This window comes from Centroberyx gerrardi, chromosome 16 (assembly GCF_048128805.1).
Source record: "Centroberyx gerrardi isolate f3 chromosome 16, fCenGer3.hap1.cur.20231027, whole genome shotgun sequence".
Classification (NCBI taxonomy): domain Eukaryota; kingdom Metazoa; phylum Chordata; class Actinopteri; order Beryciformes; family Berycidae; genus Centroberyx; species Centroberyx gerrardi.
In genome coordinates this window covers 9,158,436-9,183,755 of record NC_136012.1, presented here as the reverse complement: position 1 = coordinate 9,183,755, position 25,320 = coordinate 9,158,436, and the positions used below count along the sequence as shown (strand labels likewise).

General features: G+C 42.8%; 1 protein-coding gene across 1 annotated transcript in view; it reads left to right on the top strand.

Moving 5' to 3' along the window:
• Positions 1-9,569, top strand: part of LOC139925744 (neuronal acetylcholine receptor subunit alpha-7-like) — a 38,397-nt gene extending 28,828 nt beyond the window's left edge. The window contains exons 5-9 of the mRNA XM_071917247.2: positions 2,025-2,272; positions 3,593-3,787; positions 4,788-4,874; positions 8,421-8,530; positions 8,964-9,569. Of these exons, the coding sequence (XP_071773348.1) occupies positions 2,025-2,272; positions 3,593-3,787; positions 4,788-4,874; positions 8,421-8,530; positions 8,964-9,569 (1,246 nt within the window). The remainder of the gene's footprint in view (positions 1-2,024; positions 2,273-3,592; positions 3,788-4,787; positions 4,875-8,420; positions 8,531-8,963) is intronic.
• Positions 9,570-25,320: the final 15,751 nt, after the last annotated feature.

The window sequence follows — 25,320 nt, the reverse complement described above, 5'->3', positions numbered from 1 at the left end:
TTTCATAACATCCACTAGTTAAAGTCTGACTATCAAACAGTCCTCTTCTCTTCTCTTCTCTTCTCTTCTCTTCTCTTCTCTTCTCTTCTCTTCACAGTTTTTGTCAGCGTTAACAACAACAGCAGCCCTCATTTTACCCTCTTATCCCCAAAGGTTCACAAAGGGAAGATGAAAAGCAGAAGTAGGGATGGAGAGAAGGAGTAGAGGAGAAACTTGCATTGCTTCTAACTAGTAGCTACAGTGGAGAGACACACAACCAGGCAGTCGCTATACAATGACATTTAGTGTCTTGTTGTTGGGCCTTGGTGGGTTTCCATGCACCAAAACCACATGCTCATCATGCCGCATCTTGTGTGTGTGTGTGTGTGTGTGTGTGTGTGTGTGTGTGTGCGTGTGTGTGTGTGTGTGTCTGTGTGTGTTTGCGAACAGTATTTTAGCCAAAGGTGTGGAAGCGAAACAGAAGGCAGGTTGTCTAAGTTCTCCAACAGTTCAGACTTTGCCCCCTGGGCACTTTACTTCAGAGTTCACACACTCACTGACACCACAGAAACTCCTCTTTTAATACTTAATTAGGGTTCAACCAGAGTCCCAGACCTGCAGTAGGACTAGGATTAGGTGTCTAGCTGTTATTTTTACCTCTGTGACCATATGTCCCTGAAAAGGTGTTTGCTATTCCAAGACTTGTGACCTTATCCAGACAATATGTTAAAATAATAGTTGTACATTTTAGGGATTTAGCTGATGCTAAAGTGATGAGTGAGCAGGAAAGGGTTCAGTGTCTTACTGAAGGACACTTGAATAGGACAGATTTTATGGGATCGAACCTGTGACTTTTTGGTTACAGGACAGTCTCCCTAACCATTTATCCGCCCTACGACCCTGAATACAGTTTGAATATTTGAGCAATTTTCAAAATTGAATGCTTTATTCATTCAATTTTGCAAGTGACGTCTTCTTCAGGTTCTCAAGTACTTTGAATATTTGAAACTGTACTAAAATAAAGCCGGTCTACACACACACACACACACACACACACACACACACACACATACACACACACACACACACACACACACACACACACACTGACAACAGTAAAGGTCAGCATTAAGACAGTTAACCCTCTGTCTGTTGCTGTGGGTACTAACTAAACTCCAGCAGGTTGTGAGTTGCACGGCCTTGAAGGAGGCATCTGTCGGTTTTCTCGTGTCACTGGTTTGGTTCCTGTCGCTGCATATTTTGGTGTGGCAGTTGGAGTGAATATATGATTTCACTTCACCCCGGATTTCACCTGGGTTTCAACTCTGTGTGTGCGGTGCGTCGGGTCTGAGGAGACTGGCTGGTCCACAGATGGCTGGCCAGCTACAGTATATCACTTTGCTGCTCATTGGTGCGACAGGTTAGGCTGAAACAGCAAAGAGACTCACAGACCAAGCACTGTCATCTACACAATTCACACACCGATACAAGTACAATATGAACACCTACACATATAAATGCAAACACACACACACTGACAACAGTAAAAGTCCCATTCTGTCCCATTCAGACAAACAGACCTATTCCCTTTTTTGATGCAATACTCCATTCCTCCCACAGCCTCTTTCTTGGTCTGCAAAACACAAAATTTACATTTTCATAAAATGAATGTCCTTTTCCACTAACTTAATGTGTACTTTTAACTGTCTTGACCTAATTTGTCTTAAATCAGTTGTGCAGACTCCATTCAGTAAGGGCAAAAAGCCAATACAACATAATCACCCTCCTGTAAATTCTTTCCCCACAGTCTACTTTCCTTTACCAAGGTTATTTCATTATGAGGTTTAGTTTTACAGGGATAATGCCCACTAACAAAACCCATTTCTGAAAATACACCTGTAATAGCCAGCATGTGATCCTTGAGCATGGTGTTAAAAACAATTAAAAACACGATAAATATAGCAATTTACTCTGACTCACAGCCAGATGATGAAATATTTTGACATTTCCTCACTGTACCGTGCCCCCCCCCTCCCTCTCTCCAGTGCTGACGAGCGCTTCGACGCCACCTTCCACACCAACGTGCTGGTGAACGCGTCGGGTTACTGCCAGTACATCCCCCCCGGCATCCTGAAGAGCACCTGCTACATCGACGTGCGCTGGTTCCCCTTCGACGTGCAGAAGTGTGACTTGAAGTTTGGCTCCTGGACCCACAACGGCTGGTTGCTGGACCTGCAGATGCTGGATGTGGACACCTCCACCTACATACCCAACGGGGAATGGGACCTTGTGGGTAAGAGAGCCTCACCGCTATTTATCACCACAGCTGTAGCCACCATAGCAGTCCCCAGTCATGCATCTGTCCTGTACTGCAGAGGCCAGTTTGCGTACAGGTATAGGTATATTTTATCACAAAACCCATGTCTCCAAAATGTGAAATTTCCCCCTGTGACACCTGAAATGAAAATTAAATTTGGAAACAATCCCTGTTGTGGGCAGAGCAATAGTGCAATAGTGTCATTCACTGTGGTATTCAGCGATTTGGGGTCGTAGCTGCTAGATTATTGGACTCATTTAATACATATTTTCTGGTTTTCAAAACATTTGACAATGCTGTATAATAATGAGGCAACCAAAACTAATTTTTAAAGACTCTACTCTAAAATGCTTATGAATGTATAAATGAACACTGCATTCTGTACAAATGTGTTCACATTTGTTTGATTAATGCAGTCATTCCAGTATTCTCTCTTTTGGCATTTCCCCCTCACTTTGAGCGTTGGACCAAACCTCCATGGGGACACGTGGCCTTGCAGACTCTTTGATGTCTAAAATGAACCAAAATGAATTAATCAGTGCTATTTAAACAACTTTCTTTGTGGGACGTCATGTGGACGGGAGGGACGGGATGTAGCTGCAGGAGTGGAAAAGGGGAGAAGTTTTGGAAGACTTCCCAAATAGGGCATCTCCAGCTGGGACAGAGCAGCAGCAGATCCCGGTGCCTGGCCCCCGGGGGTGTTGGCCGGCTGGAGATGGGTGTCAGACAGGACCAGATGGCATGTAATAGGAATGCTTGACACTCAGGCAGGGAGGTAGACAGGCCATATGTGACCACAACACACCACAGCCTTCGGGTTAGAGATCCAGGTGGGGACACTGTGCGCGACACTGTCGACATTATGCACTCCAGGGCATATAGTTAGAAAGTTTTCATAATAGAGGAACAGACCTCGGATCACTGCTTGGGTCCCATGGGCTTCACCAGGTTCACTGACCTCAGATCAGCATTCCATTTCCAGGATGTTACATTGATATTGGCCATGATTTATTGGACTCATCCTTCGTTCCTTCCTTCAATCCATCTGTACATCCACCCATACATACAGTACATGTATATACAGTATATACTGAGGGATGGATGCATGGATAGATGGTTGGGAAGATAGCAGAATCTCACTGTTTTATGGTTCACACACATATTTTAGAATGGGTTTTTGAAAATGCTTGGATCACTCAATAAACTTTTGGATCTCAAGTCTTCAATCCTCAAAAACTGACCTATAGTGTCTATATTTGTGTGTGTGTGTGTGTGTGTGTGTGTGTATGCCCTCAGGTGTGCCAGCCAAGCGTAACGAGCTGTACTACGAGTGCTGTAAGGAGCCCTACCCTGACGTGACGTTCACGGTCACCATGCGCCGCAGGACCCTCTACTACGGCCTCAACCTGCTCATCCCCTGTGTGCTGATCTCTGGCCTGGCCCTGCTGGTCTTCCTGCTGCCCGCAGACTCTGGGGAGAAGATCTCTCTGGGTGAGGGGGGCTCGAATGAAAAGCTTGCATCTCCAAGATCTTCACTTTGCAAAAATGAAATAAAAGGAAGGAAGGAAGGAAGAAAGAAAGAAAGAAAGAAAGAATGGACTGACAGTTGCATTTTTTAAAATGTACATTGGGTTTTGAATGGGCTTCACAAGTCCTTGGGTTATGTTTTCAATATCCACCACTCACCCAGCTATAGTCTTTGCTAAGAGGCAGTCATATGCAAAATTCTGAGAATATAGAATGAAACTTCCACAAACGTAGATGTATGCAAATTTTCATTTAATAAAGTGCAAGCTTTCAATCAAACCAAAAACTTAATTAAATGAAAATTTGCATAGATCTAAGTGTGCGGAAGTTCCATTCTTTATTCTTAGGCCCTTTGGTTATGAGAAGTTGCTCAACCCAAAAAGGACTGTGTGAAAATAATCCAGATTTGGAGTTACAAAGTTTTCATGCAACAGCAGCGATATGCAAAAGTTAGTTTGAAGGTGTATATGAGTATATACACACACAAACATACATGCCAGTTTATGCACATATGTAAACACACCCACAAGTGTGCATCAATGTACATACGTGCACATGCACATACACACAAACACACCCTTATAAATCATACAGCTGGCTATGAATACATGCATGCCAAACCACCTTGGAATTATTGAATTTCAGATTAAGAAGCTTCCCATGAAATCCATCCATTTTGGAATTCTATCAATGCCATTAGTTTTGATGAATAGCCATCCACGCGTGAGTAGTCACCGGCTACAAAGTCGGAGCGTTTGACGGATTTCTGGAGCTTTAACCTACCTTGAACATGTCAGAGGAGCCACCAGCTAACAAATGATTGTAGCCACAAGAACATAACTCATTACATACATAAGTCATTACAGGAATAATTTCATACACCAGTGAGCCTGATCAAGTCATTATGTGATCATGTTCACCCTTTGCTTCATCTCTCTCTCTCTCTATCTCTCTCTACCTCCAGGTATCACGGTGCTCCTGTCGCTAACTGTCTTCATGCTCCTGGTCGCAGAGATCATGCCTGCCACGTCCGACTCTGTCCCTCTCATCGGTGGGTTATACGTCTGCGTGTGTGTTTGTGTGTGTGTGAGTGCATGTGTGTCTGCTCCATAAGCTAGTATTTGAGTCTATATGTGTGTAAGTATGAGAGTGAGTGCATGAATATATGATCCCAGACTCTGACAGGTCGACATCTTTAAGCGAGTGTGGCAGATGGGAAATTTGCCAGAAAGACATTCATTTTTGAATGGGAGCAATACGTCTTGCCGAAGCTATACATAGTACTGTATGTGTGCTAATGCATGCTGTCCTCTTATGGCGGGCTTTACCCACTAGGGACCAAGAGGATCCCTAGAAAATGTTCTAATCAAACTAAAATGACTGTGATAGCAGATTAAAAAAGAAATATTGTAAGTAATTCAGTCTATCTATACATGGTCATCACTGACCAGCTCATAATAACAACTTAATTTCTGTCCCTCTGCACTGCCAGTAAAGATCAGCAATATAAAGCATGCATAATTTTTGTGCGTTTTAAATGTTGGGAATGGTCTGACCTCTATATATATGGTCACCTGAGAAAATAATGAAAACCCGTCTTCGGGCCCGGCTGGGCTTTGGCTATGACCAGCTCCGAGGGCCTATACATCATCCCCAGTGCCCCCGGATGGTGTAGGGAGTAAATTGGGTGGCCAGAACTAAAGCTGTCAGCACCATTAATAGGCCGTGAAAAGTCGGACTCTCCGCTGGGGAGCGAAGAAACAAATGGAGGATGAAGGAATGATGGATGAAGGGGGGAAAGACAGAGACAGAGAGAGAGGGGAAGGGATGAGTAACCTTTGGGGCTAAAGTTCTCAGAGAGAGTCTTCAAAGGCTTCCTGGAGCGAGTGATGAGGCAGGCGTGATGGGAGGGATAACGCTCGCTAATTCAGCTGTCATCACTCAGTCCTCGCCGGGCCACAGAACGCTTCGAATTACGACTACAATCCTGTATGTAATGTACAATGTCAATGCCTCAGTCACACTGGGTCAAAATGAGATATACAATTCTCCTGTATTTTATGCCAGTGTATTGATTTAAGTGTTGTTTGGCCATGCTAAACATGATTACCACTACATCAGCGCGTGTATTCCTTTGAGCTGGGATGATGAGATGCCTTCACTGAGAAAAGCTCCTTTATCAATACAGTGATTAATCCGTTTTCATTTCCCATCACCTGAACGGCAAGCCAGCTGCGACAGTTTTAGTGGCCTTGTAAAAATGAATCATACCCGTTTACAGCACAGCGGCTGAGTGTGGATGTGAGTTACTGTAGCTACTTGGATCTGGCTGTAAATATGACTCTCAATACGAAGCAGCGCTCGCCACTCCTGCCTGAAGCAGACCGTATGTCTTTTATCGTAGGCCTTTAATCACCAGCTAAGCATAACTAATGTTCAATTCATTTCAATTAATTTAGACAGACCTATTTGATTTAATTCAAGACAGTTTGGCTCAGATCATTTTAATTCAATTTAATTCTAATTCATTTTTAATTCAGTTAAGTCAACCATGAACAACAACGTGGGTTGGAATTGCCATAAAGAAAACTGTGTAAAATAACATAAGCTAAAGTGATTGGCACAGTAAAGCGATGAGGACATGGCCGTCTTCTTCATACAGAGAGAGAGAGAGTGCCGTTAGTGGGCCTGTATAGTGAGCAAATATCAGTACAGTTTGACAGTACAGTGAGTTAGTAGACCAGTGCAGGGAGAAAATGTTTGTGTGCATTCCAATTTTCATTCATTATCGTTAAACCTAATTTTATGTTCTAATAATCAGCAAATAAAATTAGCTGCCGCTATTTTTTAATGCTACTTGCCAAGCAACCATTGTCTCTATGATGAATATTTGAATTCACCAGCTAATGTGGTTTAGTGTCTCACTCTCATTATAGTCATTTGAATATTTTTCCGTATTAGACCAGTGCTTCATCTTCATAGGTTTTCATACAAAGCTCAACTCACACGACAAGCACAGTTTTTTCCCCCATCTCTGACAAATGTTGAACATCTGGGTGCGCAAATATATATATAGGATTTTTAATCTAACATTGATTTTTTTTTGCTTTTTTCAGATCTGCCCTTCCTCTTATTTCTTCCCTCACCTTTCTCCCCTCTGTTTTATCATCTTCCTCTCCACCTCTTTTTCCGCCTTCCTCCCTTAAACCAGAGACGGTTTAGAAACGAGACAGCGCAACTGCGAGTCATTTCCTGTATCTGTGTCACGTGGGTTTCGCCACTGCCCCGCCCCTTTAGGAGACTAGCGGCAGGTCCTGAGTCTATTCATCCAATGGGAGAAGTGAACGTGAGCACAGATTATGACCGATTCTTTCGCCCCATAGTCACCGAAGTAAATATTGGACCCATTTTTCACAAGCCACATACCTTCCGAACATTCTGACACTAAAATGGCATTTTTCAGACAGACAAATCAGGAGAAAATTTACTTTGTTCGAGACCTGTCTCTGTCTCAGCAACACACTCTTGCAAGATCTGGCAACATCATCATATATCCTGTCGGTCTGGTTTCACTGCAGTGCTGCCGACGTCGCTTTCCAACTGGATAAACAGAAATTTAATGGGACTTATACGTGAAACCATGAATTAAAAGTTAAAATAATTATGGACGCACAACGCAATCTGCTTTCATCCATCCACACGACGTTCACAACACTTCCAAACGAGGTGGGGGGATGAGGGGAGAGGCGACCACGCCCACTTAGGAGACAGGAAGTGTATACCATTTCATACCATTGGCGCAGCTTGTAATGCGTCATCTTGTGTGTATAGAGCATCTTTGCTTAAACTCCCCCACCCCCCTCTTCCCTCCCTATCTTTCCTTCCATTATCACCTTATATGACCGACAGTCTGGGTCACGACCCCTGACCTCAGTATGATCACATGAACTTTGACCCTGTACTTGTGTTTAGCTGTTAGCTGTTCTTTGTTCACAGTCACTAGCAACCAAGTGAAAGGGGGGCTGGCCCTGAGATATACTGTGTGTGTGTGTGTGTCTGTGTGTGTGTGTGTACATGCTGGGGGAGAACACAGTGTTCAGTGCTCCCCTTGCTCCCTTACAGTTCGCTCCCCTGGGTGAAAACATCCCCGATGTGCCCTCCAGAACCAGCACTAATCTCTCTCTCTCTCTCTCTCTCTCTCTCTCTCTCTCTCTCTCCCCCCCCCCCCCCCCCTCTCTCTCTGTGTCTCTGCTATTTTGGCTTGTTTACCCCTATTATCTGTTTTGTCACACTTTTTGCACAGAATTTTTTGGTTGTTGCTGTTTGAGTTCAAGTGTGCATCTTTTCCCCGTAGCAATATAACGTTTTGCAAAGATTGATCAGACTTGCATTCCTTTCATGTTAGAGTGTGAAATCAACCTATTTTAGTAATTAATTCAACTTAACTTTTTTTACTTGTTAGTACATGTTAATTGAATGTCATCATGGGTGATTTTAGAAGGGATGAAAAGGGAAGGCATTCAACATGAAACACATAACCTCTGAACAAAAGACTCACAGCATGTTGATGTTGTGTTGTTTTCTGTGTCCTTGGCAGCCCAGTACTTTGCCAGTACCATGATGATCGTGGGGATGTCTGTGGTGGTGACTGTCATAGTGCTGCAGTTTCACCATCATGACCCCCAGGGAGGCAAGATGCCCAAATGGGTGAGTGACTCAATCATCTGCAAATCATCCTAATCATCAGTAACATTCACTACAAATGTTTGTGTGTATGTGTTAGTGTTAAAATGAAAAATTTGCTTTTTTTACATTTTTGCCGATGTTGCTGGTCTTAGTGTTCACCTATTCACCAATACAGGCCAAAAAAATGAAAAAAGATTTTGATTTCTATAACTTCAAAATTCTGGTAAACAGCACATTTCTGTTGATGACTCATCCTGCACTCGGGGGTGTATGCAAAAATTTCTCATTAATATTCAAATAAGCCCCTCCCGCTGCGGCTTCCCGCCCTCATTTTCTGTTTTCATTCAGAAACACGTCAGCACACGGAGGCAAATCACGCTCTCTGTGCCACTTCATGGGGTCTTTAATGTTAGTGTGTGTGTGTGTGTTACTGACCCTCCCCCTCTCCTCTCAGGTGCGAGTGGTCCTGTTGAACTGGTGCGCCTGGTTTCTCCGTATGAAACAGCCCGGCGATGAGCGCAAGCGGTCGGGCTACAAGTACCGCCACCGCCCGCAGCACCACACCAGCGCCAGCTCCATCGAGATGGGCGCCGTGCCGAGCCTCGGCGTGCCGCTCTCCCAGACCTGTCCACCCTGTCCCACCGGCACCTCCAACGGCTCCATGAGCCTCTACTTCGGCAGCTACCACCCCATAGAGAGCCCGCGCTGCCCGCCCTCCAGCGACTCCGGCGTGGCTCTAGGGGGGCGCGCCCACGGCTCCCCCAGCGAGGAGGCCGAGCCGCCCGGAGGGGGAAGCGGCGGTGGGGTCGGAGGCCTGGGAATGGGGATCGGCATCCCCCCGCCGGAGATCCAACGCATCCTGGAGGAAGTGTCCTACATCGCCCAGCGGTTCCGGGACCAGGACGAGGCCGAGGCCATCTGCAGCGAGTGGAAGTTTGCGGCGGCGGTGGTGGACCGGCTCTGCCTGGTGGCCTTCTCCCTCTTCTCCATCATCTGCACCTTCACCATCCTCATGTCAGCACCCAACTTCATAGAGGCCGTTTCCAAGGACTTCACATAGCTGGCTGCAGTGCCAGGAGAGAAGGAAGGAGGAGGGAGCAAAATGGGAGGGATGGGGGAGAGGGAGAGAAAGACAAGTGGAAGGAGAAAGGAAAGCATAAAGAGGGCAGTAAGGAAGTGGTTCCCAACCTGCAGTCTGTGCACCCATAGTCAAAGATCTCAGGGTGCTAGGAGAATAATTATATTATCTCTGAGAACTTTGTGCAAACAAAATAAATAAAACCTTGCAGTTCTACCAAGCTGCTGAATCATATAATAAATTGAACCAATACAAAAAACAATCACTCACAATTGATGAACAAGCAATAACAAAGAAACATTTTAATTCTGTTACATCAGCACACCCATTCCAAATTAACTAAAGAAACATAAAATCATTGTGTTTTTCCATCTTAAATGAGGAACAGTTAGTATCTAGAGGAGGAAAGGGGGCGTTGCATACAGATTGAAGAACGCAGGCGCTGGACAGTGGAAGAAAAAGGTTGGGAATCAGTCAGGAATCAATATAGATTGGGTAAGGTCAGAGTGAGGGGAAGATAATGATGCTGCTCTTTGTCTTTGCCCCTATTTGAAAATAGTGTAAATATCATGTTGTTTTATCCATACTATTCATATATTTAAAAATCAGCTTTGTGTAAAAAGATTCATCGTGTCAATGCCAGGATCCACCTCACTGCCTCCTCTCTAGCCCAATTCAGTCAACTCAACTTAACTTGTTCTTGTATGTGCGAATCCAGATACATATGTACAAATAGCGAGCGATCACATCCTGGCGACTCTTCACCCTTTGAACTTTGACTGACTGAGGAAGTCACAACTGTTGCTGATGATATAACATGTGATGACGGTAGGCTAGTAACTGTCTATAACGAGATGTTTCACTGTGAACTTTATTGTTTTTGCTTTCACTTTAGTCGACGTGGCATTGGACACTACTCTGCTGCTTGCCATCGCTCTGACACAAGTGTAGAGCCGTTCCCTGTGTTCATCAGGTCCATCAGAGTAGGAATGCTCATTTAAGATCACTGTTGTCTTACCTGTCTCATTTTGAACAATGCAATCTGCAATATATGTAAACGTGACCCTAGATGACTCCTACAAAAATATGTTTTTCAACACATTAATGAGTGCAAATTGGGACGACGCATCCTGTGTTACTTTTCAAAACCAAACAAATAATGGAAACATATTGTACCAACATTGACACATTTAAGATATGTTGTGTTGACAAGTAACACAAGATATCTTCCCAAACTACACTCAGATATGTTGAAATGTTACATCCTTTAAGCGTGTGCTCTGACACACTATATATACAGGTCATGAATTTTATTCTCTAGAGGTCAGGCTGTTGCAACAGTTTATATAAATATTTTAGAGCTGTGTGATTGCTGTGAAGATAACCACACCGATGCCTCTCAAAGAGAGGAGCAGGAACTTGTACCTGTTGGAATTGGCTGTACATTAGTGTTCACTGAAGATGAACAGGGGTGCGACTCATAAAACCACTTGGTAAAGACACGACCCCAAAGACTTTACAACAAGAGGAAAACTTCACAACCCCCAACAACCACCACATCACTGGAGAACATACTGTAGACTCATGTGTCGCTAGGAGTTTTGTCTGTGTTTTGTAGGGGAGCGGATTGAGTGACGCGCACAACAAAGTTGTGAATGTGTATAGTTCCACCTTAACCTCCCAGTCACCTCTTTGTCCTAGCTATAGTCATCAGTCTCTTTCTCTATTTCTCTGTCACTCCTGCTGTGATTTCTTTGCTCTCTATGTTAATAAAAGCCTATTGGTTCATTCTCCGTCCCGGCTCTGTTATATCTCTGGGAATGGCTTTGAGGGGGAGTAGAGGAAGGGGATTGGTTGGTTCAATCTTGGAAGACACTAGTGGTTTGCTTCTTGTGAGAAGGGAATGGAAGTTTGTTGATAATATATGAGTGCAGAGGGATAACATTCAGTTAGAAAGAGCTTTCAGAGTAAATCTATAATCATAGTCCCATCATGCCCAAGCCTTACTCTAGGTTTACTGTGAATTCCTTGAAGTTAGGGCATGTTATGCGGAAGGAATTCATAGTAATTGAATTGTCCTGAGGACCAATGACTCAATCCTCAGCCTGGACAGGGGAAAAAAGTTTTACTTAATCCACAATTGCTGCTTAAGTCTGCTGGCTAAAGATCAGCCAACACTGTTTCAAGCCTGTTACCCTAAATTCCATCCACAAATTACGAGTTCAATCAGAGTGTTAGCTGCATGCATGATTATAAACTGCCAATACAAAGGAAACCAGACCTGTAAAGCCAGACCTGTGAAGTGCAAAATTCAAAACGAAAATTAGCAATTTAAGGGGTTGTATCCTGGCAACACAACTGCAATAATAGGGTGAGAATGGCATATTTAATGCCGAAGACATCTCTTTACAGAGATGCAGCTCCAGTGTCCTCACTGATAATTTGGGAGATTAAGGAAACATTAAGATGTTGGGTTTTTGTATCACAGGGAGCTTTTTATCACTGTGAAATACTCACTATGCCATCATGGTAATGGGCTGAAACATGACAAAGAGTCAAATATAGGCAAATATAATGTTCCCTACATTCCTAGAAATTATAAATATTCCCTTTATTCCAGTAAAGCTTTAGTTTTCTTTTATCAAAGATAGTGGTAGAAAATTGTCTTTGGTCGCAAATAATGAAGAAGAATAAAAATTGAATAGGAAGGGAAATCAAATAGAAATCGTAGCTGAAATAGGACAAAAAAAGCATGCAATATGAAGAATGTGGGGCATGTTTTCCTTCTGTGGTCTACGAAGTCTGCACCGACTTCTTTTTTGTGTGGCCAACAAAGGCTTCCTCTCAACTTCCAATTGTTTGATGTTTTGTGGATGAACTCCAATCAACAAGACCATGCCCACATTTCAAACAGAATGGCTGGTGCACTTATTCCTTTAAGAGATATGAAGTTTTATGTTTTATTCTAGTACATCCTTAGACCATACTTTACCGGGCCTGCCAAAAACTAACAAGTGCCTCAGATTAAAGACAGGAATCCTGAATGAGTGAATATTTCTCAAATGGCGACAGCTAAACATTACTGCAAAAAATGACCAACTTAACGAGACATTTAATCTTGTAATGAGTCTTAAATCTTCCATTAAAGTGATGTAATTTCAATTATTTCCAATGGAAATCACCTTGTTTCAAGACGTTTGTGCAATTAAGTGACATTAGTCTGATTTTATTGGAGGGATCCACCTTTTTTCATGATATTGTCACTTGCTTCAAGAAAATTCTTTAAACAGGTGAAACTGCAAACAAAACAGTGTGTGTGAATGTGTGTGTGAGGGTGAGTACGTGAATGTGTGTGTAACAGATAGAGACACTAAAGTGCTGAGTGATGCCTTCTGCACTGTGTCAGTCCTCTAATCATTTATTAAAGGGGCATGGGAGTAAAAATGAGTGAAACAGTCCATGATGGAGGTGGATGAAAGTGCAGCAGCTGATGGGCGGAGGGGTACGCAACACTTCTAACATGCATTTACCCCAAAAAGGGGAGGTGGTGGGATAAACTGACTACATCTAGATCTAGCAGACATCAAACGATAACGACAGACCTCCGTTAACCATTATAGCGGATCTGATTTGAACCGTTCATACATAGATCAGCAGCTGTATTATGTATGCAACAGCATCCTAATCCAATTGCGCCGGCATACTGGAATGCCACTTTAGATTTACGTAGACGCGGAACAGTGAGGCCGCGTCATCCCCTCTTCTGTGATTTCGGTGATCCGGAGCCGCTGGTTATCTTTGTTATCGGCTCTTTAGGTGTAAGCTCTGTCGTGTCTGCTCCACTGTTACATTCAATTAGATAATGGATAGATGGGCGATAATGTTGTTTTTCTGGCAGAACTGAAGAACTGGCAGAACTACTGTCTGTGATCTGAACCACCTCAGTGTGGGAGGAGGATATGGGAAGTCGGAGGAAAGCTATAAACATAGCAAAATAATCAGATTTCAGAGGGTGTGTGGTGAACAGTTTAAAACAAATCAGTTGGAAAAGAAATTGAATATCTCACCTGTTAAAAGTTTGGAGGTGATGCATGCTCAGCATACAGGTACATTCCTTTTGTGAATGTATGCTGAGCACATTCTCAAGAAGTTTTAAAAAGTGAATGGAGTATGGAGTGAAGCCTGGATGACCAGGATTTTATGTGGGGAAGATGATTTAAACCTTCCATTTCCTTTACCAGCTAGGCCTCTTAGATGCATCATGAGCCAGTGTGTTGCTTTGTAGATGTCTGTGCCTGTTTGAGACTTTGTTTGTGTGCCAGATTTCATGATGTGTAACTCAAATATTAGTCCTAGATCGAGAGAGAGAGAGAGAGAGAGAGAGAGGAAGAGAGACAAAGAGAGACATTTAATAGAAAGGGAGCAAGCAGTTAGTAGGCCAGTACATGTAAGGAGTATTACATAATCACGGATAAACAGGGAATCACAGCTTCTAGGATAGATCACAGGATAGATAGATCATAGGTTGAGGATAGAAACCTAAGTCCACGATAAAGACTTAACTCTGGCAATCCAGTTTGTGCATTTGTGTGTGTGTGTGTGTGTGTGTGCGTGTGTGTGTGTGTGTGACACTACTTTTCCAACTTTGACCTTGCATGGTGAAAGCCTGGAAAGCAGAAAGAGTGTTTTAGCTTCTGGCTTATATGCTAAATGTAGTTTACACACACACACACACACACACACACACACACACACACACACAAACACACACACACACACATACACACACGCACACACACACGCCCAGAAAACAAAGACCATCTGCCAATGATGAAGGTAATGCAGGTAAAGGCCAGATTCAACACACAGCGCTTTTTGAGAGATAGACAAGTGTTTCATCATTGTGACGGTGTGTATTTTGTGTGTGTGTGTGTGTATGTGTGTGTATGCGTGTGTGTGTGTGTGCCTGCCCACCATGGCCGCCCATCTCATTGCCATAATGGTCAAAGGCTGTCAAGGCTTTTTGGCTAAAAGACCAGCAGCCTCTCTCTAACCGTATTTCAGGTAGATTAACCTGAATTAACCTCTGTCTCTCTGCAAGTCAGGCCTACCTCCGTTTTCTCCTTACCTCAGCTACTTGATAGAGTGTGTGTGTGCTCTGGTGTCTCTCTGTGTATGTGTGTGTGTGTGTTGGGTAAGTGCATGTGTATGTACTATTTTTAAGGGTGAATGTATGCGTGTATGCTTGTGATTTTGTACATATTTAACAATGTGATATGTGATAACACACAAGGATAAGAACAAAATTGTCCCTGTTAGGACGTGTGTGTGTGTGTGTGTTTGTGTGTGTCGAGTCAAGTGTATTTTTAGAACCCTTAATAACAGCTACAGTCTCAAAGGGCTTCACCCAAATTAACGCTAAATGAAAACAACACCCTCCAACCTTAGCAATACTTTGGGGAAACTGACATCAACACCAATTCAGTCACCATCTAAGTTTAGGAGTGGTCATTCAGTTTAACAGGTACAGCAATGAGAATGAATACCAAGTTTATGGATGATTTCACAGAGAGGTAGCATGTAGATAGAGAATAGCAGCGGGCCCAGAGCAGAGCCTTGTGGCACACCAAAGTCCACATTGCAAGACACAATGCGTTCTTTCTAGTAGATAAGAACTAAACCACAGAAGCACCAATCCTCAAATACCAATGTAGTTTTCAAGACAATCTGAGACTATGTTGTGGTCGACCGTATGGAAAGCTGCACTCAGGTGGAGCAGGAATAGCACTGAGGTTGAATCAGAATCAATAGCAAGCAGGAGATCATTGACCTCTTTAGTGATTTTGTGGTTTCGGTAGAATGAAAAGCTCAATTGAAATGGTTCAAATAAATGGTTATTAGACAGGTAATCAGTGAGTTGGCTGGCTACAATCCTTTTGAGTAGTTTGAAAAAAAAAATGGCAGGTTTGAGATTGGTCTATTGTTTTGAAAAAGACCCTGGATCAAGGTTTGCTTTTTGGAGTAGCGGCTTAATCACTGCTGTTTTAAAAGTGGAGGACACAATGCCAGTAGAAAGTGACAAATTGAAAATATTAAGCATTGAGGGTCCTGAAATTGTAAAATGTTCTTTGAAAAGTTCTGCAGGGAGAGGGTCAAGCATGCAGATCCTAAGTTTGGAGGCCAGCACTAACTTGGAAAGAGTTTCTAGGTAAACTGATTTGAACTGCAAGAGTATGTAAACAGCCAGAAAAACACTACCGAAGGGGGAGGCAGCACCCTGATTAGTATACTGGTGATCTCATCTCTAATTAGAAAGATCTTAAGAGTGAAAATTCATAAAGTTGTGTGTGTGTGTGTGTGTGTGTGTGTGTGTGCGTGTACATGCATATATACAGACATTTTCCCCCTTATCCTTGCTCATCTTTGCTTAGCTCAGCTCTCTGTGGACCCCCGTTTCCCACAGCAGAAGAGAAGAGCCTCCGTACCCAGAGTGCATTGTGGGTCATTACCTCCCCACATACGCCTTGTGAATACACCACTCACTCAATACCTCATACCCAATACACAGACATACAGGGAGGGACAGATAGGAGATAGAGAGCGATTGAATTGGCGAGCGAGAAAGCAAGAGCAAATGAAAATACATAAAGCATAAAAGGTAAAAAAGAAAAAAAAAGTAATGGTGTATCAACTGTGAGATGAGACCTTCAGAAAGTGAGAAAGATTTGAAAAAGAAAGAATAAAGCATGAAAAATAGAAGGTGTAACTGTTAGAAAAGCAAGGGCACTGTAAAGTTCGGAACAATGCTGTATCTTAAAGTCACTGTAAACTTCAATATCTCTCCAATAAAAATAAATGTATCATTTGTGACTGGTACTGGACACAGTATAGAATGCATTCCAATGTTGTGTCATCCCTAATTTGAGAAATATTAATCTCTAAATTTGAAATCAATCACCTGGTGTGGGATGGGCTGGGCTATTGGGGATGTGGTTATGTAAGCATGTCCTTGCTTCTAATCAACTAGAGTTGTTTGTTTAATTCATTTCAAATTGAAGTGCTTGAATTCCACCCACGTCTGTCATTTGCATGTGAAGCCCAGCATTTTCTGCCGATCACTGCTAACACAAACAGACAGTTTCTGGATCTGAATTCGGTGGATAACTTTAGTGAAATAATTACGTTTTCATTTCACTATAAAAAATGATGTGGCACATTGGTTCTGTGTGAAACTGCAGTAGAGCTGAAAACAATAAATGCATGTCCCAGGGTGCTTATCATGAGGGAAAACACTGATCATCCAAATCAGTTTTACGCATGTAATTATTCAGGAATTTGAGGAATTCACAGCAGTCATTCACCACATTACACACAGTTTAATTAGGAATCTGTTTGTTCGCACATCCCTCTGAGACAGATACATGTCATTTCATTAGGAATCAGAGTGCAAGAGTGGCTGTCCTGGAGCAGGTAGGGCTTCATTGTCTTGATCAAAGTCTTTACAGGTGCTATGTGTAACATCAATTAATCATTACCAGACCAATTCTTAAACATATATTACTTCCGTGGTCTCACTTGTTTACATTGAGTGAGTCAATTGATTTGACAGTGATATATTGATGTTTAAAAATGCTACTGTACATATAGCATCTTTTAAGTCAACAGACCTGTATTTTGAGTTTTAAAAAAAGCGTATTTTCCAAATCAAAATAATTACAAATCAGTGTGACTATACCCAAAATGTACTGTATATGGCCAAGTAAATCCCCCTTTTCTAACTGGACATGATCCAGTACTAATAGTAGGCAGGATGAGCACTGACAGACTGGAATTTTCCATACAGGGCTTCACAGTCTGAGGCACTCACACTGAGGACCCCCCCCCCCCCCCCCCCCCACACACACACACACACACACACACACACACACACACACACACACACACACACACTTTCTTGGTAATTAAGGTTTATTTTCAGTCAATTTTAGACTTCGGCTGAGTTACTGTATGGGCTGAAACACAAGGATGTTCCTGGGGGGTTCAGTGTGTGTGTGTGTGTGTGTGTGTGTGTGTATGTGTGTGTATGTGTGTTTATGTGTGTATTTATCCTGTGTTATTGTCTGCATGTTTGTGCACCTACGTGTCTTATGGATAATCTCTTTTCCTCCAAATCTAATGGCTGTTGTCAAGTTCTCAGCTTTTACTCCTATCTGAATAGGCAAACACATTTCATAGCTCAGGCCTATTCAATCTTCACAGCCTCACATTACGTACAGCGAGACAGGATTAAGTTGATCCGCATCATTTTGTTCACGTTCAAACATCTGATTTTGTCTTTTCATATCTATCCTCAACACCTCCTCTCCCAGAATGAATTAAACATGATTTGCCTGCAGAATCCTAAATGGGATTTAAGGGGCAAAAATTGCACATCTCATTGTGAAAGTGAAGGGGAACTTTCCTGTCCGTAATGATGTTGAGTTGAAGTTGATAGCTGTCTTTATATCATCTTTGCTTAGAAAATAGTATATAGCTTTGAGAATGCAACCATTTGTATGTATGAAAAATAAGGGGAGGGTACAAGAAGAAAACCGTTTAACACTATTATTATAAAAAAAATAAGCTTACAAATGCCATGGCACAGGAAATATGGCTATACACAACATGCACATTTAAGGCAACATGAGTGGATACACCTCCTCAGGCAGCAATTGTTCGATGTCCTTTATTTATGCAACTGTTAACCAGTGCAAATAGTTTCCTTTTTTGCATGAGAAGTGGTTCCCCTCTCATTATTTCTCCAGGATTTGGGGAACCTTTTGCCCTCCCACCCCCTTCCTTATATCTGAAACATTACATCATGACAGTCAGATAACAGTCTTGGGGAAAACAAACGGTTGGAACAGATGCGTACCCCAGTCTCATCAACAAGACCCGGCATACACAGCAAACCCCTAGTGAGGCAGAACAGGATCAGCTGCTAGACCCCGCTGCCCTCCGCTAATCTGCCAACGCTTGAAATATTCAGGCTTCTGAGATGACAACATGCAAACAAGTAGTGTTGTTGTTGTTGTTTTTGTTGTTGTTGTTGTTAATGTGCCAGCCTAACAACTGGAAGTTCTGGGGGGTTTCGACGATGTAAGGGCAAAGTGCGAGACTGGGTGACTGCGTGGCTTGCGTACACACATGCAACCCACCCACACACACACACATATACACAAACATGCTTACACGCATAAACATAAACACAGCCACACACACTGTGCACAACGGGGGCCTGGATGGGACCAGATTGCATGTGCAGAGAGTGTCAAACGGTCAGACTGTTGTGCTCAGCGTGGCACTGATGTATACTTCACAGGGTGTCAGAAAGTTCTGAACCAAAACAGAGACGCTTTTCTTTCTATTTTTATTTATTTATTTATTTTGGAGAATGGAGATTAGAATGTAATTGTTAAATGGTTAATAATGCAACCATGCCATATAGGGACATTACTTTGAAATAAACAGGTCAGGAAAGCTATAGGGAGAGGGGAGGAAAGGGCAGGAAAGTAATGAAATCCATAAAAAAGTCATGGTTTGAAGCTCAATCTTATTACTGTCCAATATGGCAGCGACCTCTGCCTGCTAAACTGCTGGCCCAGCACTATTAGTTAAGCGAAAAATGGAGCTGTGTGTGTGTGTGTAGGGTGTGTGTGTGTGTGTTTATGGTTTAAGGGTGGTGGGTGGACACACAAACATACCCACAACTAGTAAAACCATATACATCAGCGTCAAAGCACAGATATTGGACGTCAACCCCAGTCCCTGCCCCCCTCTCTTTCTCCCTCTCTGCTTTCTCTTACTCTATCCCTGATCAGTCTGCCACTCCCACAATCCCCTGGGGGTTGGAGATGAGAGACAACCCTGCTGGATGCTGCTGTCTCGCCGGATGATTGTCTTTCCCCTGCCACCTGTCCAGTCCTCAGGTCCAAACAATCTCACATTCACACACCTACCAGCTCCAAACAGGGTCTTCATGTGTCTCTCATACCTAGTCAGATGATGCTCTGTTCTCCATTCTGCTCTATTACATTTGGTTTGGTTTGTTTGGCTTCTCTCTTCTTCTCTTCTTCTTTTTTCTGTTCTGTTCTGTTTCGTTTGGTTCAATTCTATTCTGTTCTTCTCTTCTCTTCTCTTCTCTTCTCTTCTCTTCTCTTCTCTTCTCTTCTCTTCTCTTCTCTTCTCTTCTCTTCTCATCTCTGTCCTGTTCAGTTCTGTTTGGTTTGGTTTGGTTTGGTTCAATTCTTCTCTTCTCTTCTCTTCTCTTCTCTTCTCTTCTCTTCTCTTCTCTTCTCTTCTCTTCTCGTCTCTGTCCTGTTCAGTTCTGTTTGGTTTGGTTTGGTTCAATTCTTCTCTTCTCTTCTCTTCTCTTCTCTTCTCTGCTCTTCTCTTCTCTTCTCTTCTCTTCTCTTCTCTTCTCTTCTCTTCTCTTCTCTTCTCTTTCTGTTTGGTTCTGTTCTGTTTGTTTTAGCTCAATTCTGTTCTGTTCTTCTCTGTTCCTTTTATCTGTTCAGTTCAGTTCAGTTCTGTTTAGTTTGGTTTGGTTTGGTTCAGTTCTGTTCTCTGTTCTTCTCTGTTCTTCTCTTCTCTTTATCTGTTCAGTTCAGTTCTGTTCTGTTCATGACTTGGTTTGTATTGGTTTGGTTCAGTTCAGTTCAGTTCAGTTCTGTTCTTCTCTGTTCTGTTCCTCTCTTTTTCATTCTCTTCTTTTACGTTCTGTTTTCTTCTCTTCTCTTCCTTTACATTCTGTTCCGTCCTCTTCTCTGCTCAGTTGTCCTCTATCCTGTTCCGTTATTCTATTTTCTCTTCTGTTCCGTTCCATTTCAGTAATTCATTAAAGCATTATCCACTGAATTCCGCCATGACACTTTCATTAGAGTAATAAGCTGTGATTCATTTCAGTGGGAGGGCTGGGGAAAAAAAGGGACAGCCTGAATGCTAATGTGACGCATCGCCAAATGAGAGACCAACAGCGGGGTTGGCTGGACAGGGGCTCCTGTCATCCGTCAGCCTCATCTCCCATCACTTTGCTCCGGCTTCCCTGACAGACCGGAGCCCCGCCTCCTCGCTGTGGGCCACGGGTCCGGATAACTGTTTACTCGGCTCCGTCTGGAGGCTGGAACCAGAACGCGAGCTTGATGCGAGAGACGTGCAAATCCCCCTGAAGAGATATGGCGGCAATTAAACGAGGCCGCCAATATTCATATGCACGGCGCACACAGGCAAATGAGTGCAGCACGCACGGATACATACAATACGCCCTGCCAAGAGATGGTCTTGCCAAGTTGCAAGGACGAAGGTACACAGTAGTAGCCTTCTAAAGTATTGAATGAAAGGATTATAACCTAGACCCAACCGTAATCTGAAACCAAACACATTACAGTGATTAGATTTAATAACGCTTCCATCTAATATTGGAGCCATTAGTCCTGGTGTGCTCAGGAGCTCAGGGGACACGCGCTGCATCAGGTCACACTCTTAATGACCGCATTGACAGGAACTGGTCTTCGCCTGAGGGTTTTAATACAGTGAACTCAGCAGCAGTAGATGTGATCAACATACATGCACAAAAACAAGCATACTGCAAGAACACAAGCAAGCACACACACACACACACAAACACCAACACCAAACAGTGCGAGCCTGAATCTCTCCCTCTTGCAGCAGATATGAGTTGATGCATGACACATAATCCCCAGGAATGAAGTAATCTGAGCAAATGTGCATTTGGATTATCAGTCTGGGACATTCTAATCTGAAACACTTCTCAGGCCGGCTGACTGAGAGGGCATGAAACAGCTTGAGCACTTGTGGAGATGCGGTGGACCAGGATCTGCAGCAGTGTTTTCAGGATTAGTATAGGAGCAATGGGTGTCTGGACGAGGTTTGAGCTTTAAGTCTGCTTCTGGTCTTGTCTCAGGCCTTTAGTCACGATCCAAGGTCTGGTTCTACAGCTTCAGGTCCAAAACATTTATATTATATGTCTGTTTGTACCCACAGAAGGTTTGCTGACAATGCATGCTCTTTCTCAGCAACACCCTGCATCACATTCATTCAGTTTAACACACTGGGAGCTGCTCAGTAAACCATAGTCTTGTACTGTTGGCCATTACTCAGCTACAATTGAAAGCTTATGGAAAAATCCACCCTTGGATACTCCTATACTGTTATATATCAATCTGGGATGTTTATTGCATCCCAGGAGTTATTTTGTAATCAAGTGTTGTCATTTATTTTTTTGATGTACCCACTTTCCCTCAACCTACTTTATCTACTTCTACTTCAGTTAGTGATTTACATTTCCCAGAATGCCTTTCGCCCACCCTCGGAGAACTGGCATCATAGTCCTGCATCTCTACTGCCTAGCACCATCCTCAATGCCGCCCCAATGGTTAAATGGTCTGGATGCTTAAATTATGCTGTAACCTACAGATTTATTTTAAACTGCTGACTATTGAATGAATTTGAATTTAAATGAGTTTGGGGGAAAAATTTGTTTACACCAGAATACACCACACTTTTTTGTCAAATAAGCTCTTTGATCGACTTACTGTTGTGTGATGAGAAGACTATCTGGCAACAGTTTGACCTCTGTGTGTCCAGTATTTAGCTGTTTAGTTTGCTATGGTCCATGCTAATGGATCAGGATTCTGTGGATGTTTAGTTGATGGATAATCTTACTTAATAATTGAAATCCCCCAATAATGCTGTACATGCATATTGTGATATGGGATAGGACTACTGGGATAGGGCTATGGATCGGTTTCCTTATGTTCATTTGTTCATTTGTTTTATCGATCGTCCGTCCATCACATGAGATCAGACACCGATGATCGGATTTTGACTAAAATCTGGAATTGATGCATCTCACTTGTGCGTTTTCAAAATTATACTGAATGGCCCAAGGGGGGCGCTACTGCATCATTCATCATCATGTTTTACACAGCGTTAACATCTAAATAGAGACACAGAGGTGAAGCTGCTACCAACCTCTGTGTTGTAGTACAATGCAAAGTTCATACATATTTACCAAGGTTTTACTAAAACATCCTAGGTTCCAAGAAGCACTGCCTCTGTGCCTGTGTGTCTTGTCTGTGTGGCAGCTGTGTGAGCGGATGCGTGCTGTATCTGTGCCGCCGAGCCTGCAGGGATCAGACTGCCAGACAGGGACAGGTAGCCTCTCTGTTCCATGGGAAATTCCATCAGACCACTGGTGCGAGTGACCTCAGCTGTAATTGCTCATAGAACATCCGCGTATAACACAGACACACACACTTTACTGGATGCATGTGGATGCCAGGGCACACACGCACATTAGCGCAAATGCATGCAGGAATGCACATGCACACAGACAAACACACACTCACACACACGCACACTCACACACACACACACACTCACATTTACATTCCTAACAGGGACGCATAATATCATCCTTGTGTCTCTGTCCATTTGCTAATGTCCCATTTGCATTTGCCTGGTTAGAAATTAGCTCTGCTGCCTATTTGTCATGTCTCCCTTCCCTTCAATGAGGCACGGAGTGGAAGTGCCTCCGTTGTGTGCAGATAGAGCATCCAAGTTAAAGGAAAAATCCACCCTCGGATACTTTTACACTGTCAGATATCATCAGTTTGTGATGTTCACTGCATTTAAGGAGCTATTTTGTGTTGTAATTTACTTTTTTGTTATGCCCACTTTCCCTCAACCTGCCTCGTCTACTTCTACTTCATTTAGTGATTTCCTACATTCCCCAGAATGCCTTTCAACAACATTCTGAGAAGGGGCACGAACTTGTCACTTTCAATCAAAAGTGGGTGTATAGGCATGAAAATAGCTGGCTAGCCAACTATTTTGTGAACATTGGGGCATCTCTGTGATCAAGGCCACGACCCCGTACTCAAAACACGTTAAACTCCATTGTAGCTGTGCTAGAAATATCTCATTGTGACATCACGCTGTTTGGCCAGTTATCTGCGAGAATAAAAAAAATACACCACCAAACAACAAAATGTACTCAGAAATACAAGGTACATCACAGTTGGCAGTGTTAAAGTGTTACAGGACGGGTTTTTCCGTCTCTTTTTCCGCATTGTCTATTTTCTTAGTGAAGAATATTTGTCATGCTTCCCAGTTGTACCTTGATTTTCCAAAATGACGAATCAAAACGTGACTCCTATGAGTACAAAACTGACTGCTGGAAGTAAAACTCATTATGGAATAACATTTAAGTTATTAGCTATCTTTAGACCTTTTCTTACAAAATAGCATCATTTCTTCAGCTAACATCTCTTGAACGGGATATGTAGCATTGTGGCTTTTGTGCAGCAGCCACTGTTTACCAGAGAGCCACCAACTTCTCTCTGCTTGCCAGTTCTCATCCGTTCAAGCGCTGCGTGCCCTTCCTGCCTGCTGACATGCTGTGTCAAGCCCCTCTGCCCAGACAGACATGGGGTTCAAGCTGTGGAGGCTGTCACTGCTCGTTATCTCTGCTTACACCACATCAGTGGTCGCACTTTCCCACCCTCTGCCCTCACATCCAGTTGATATCCACTGCTGAAGATTTGACTTGAGGCTTTGTATTGGTTTGGAGTCTAACTTGCAGCAAGTGGGCTGGGAGAGCAACCCATGCACACAGCATAAGCACAATTTGAACAGTTCAGTCACCGCACAAGGAAAGAGGAAAAGACGGACACACAATTTGGGGCAGAGAATCCCTCAAAAAACTCTTCATCCGATTAATTTCCCCCCTTTTTAGTGTTTGAAGCGCTCCTTCATCTCTCCTCTCCCCACCTCTCCAAGTGCGAAAGTATAGAGGAATTGTCTGGCAACACTCAAAGTTGTGTTAAATTGAAGCGGACAAGTTTGCCTGAATACCCAGAGGAGGCATAAAAGATGAGAAGCGCTTCTTCCAAAAAGTCTCTTCTTATCTCTCTTCTAGCTATGTGGGTTGCTTCAGACAGTAGGAAGTCTGGAGGCTGTACACAGACACAAAGAGATGATCTCACATCAAAGATCATATGATGGAAAATGGTTTTTATAATTAAATGAATATTATAAAATGTTTCTATTTCAGCCATACTGGTTAAGTACAGAGAAGAGTATGTGAAAGGTGTCATTCTGATTATATATTCATTTGAGGGGTTTGTTTCTTTATACCATAGCAGAAATATACTGTATATATATATTATTACGGTCTCAAAATTGACACTTTTTGTAACCAAAAGTCTTACAATAGCAAATAACTTCAGAAAAAAATATTTCAGAAGTTTCACTTTCGTACCAGCAGTCATTTTATAACAGAAAACAACACATTTTTCAAATGGCCCATATCTCATTCTGAAGTGAAATGTTTCACATCTTTAATCCCTGAGGGACGATGTGTTTTGCAGCCGGCAGTCAAGGTTAAAACCTCGCCCAGGAAAAAGCATGGAGCACTGTGCATACCAAAATCAATACTAAACACATAAGAGAGACCTGTCCTGGAATTTTAACAGCTTCATGCTTCAAAAAAGCGTTCAGGGCCAGCAAAACTATCTATAATCAATAGCAATTAATTACCTTTGGCATTCATCTTTAGAGTCCATATCAACATTTTTAATCATCAATAACAACAGAATCATTACCAGCGTGGATCAATTGCTGATGCCGATCAGCAGAGTCATCATGAACGGCTACTTTTTCATTTAGTCGA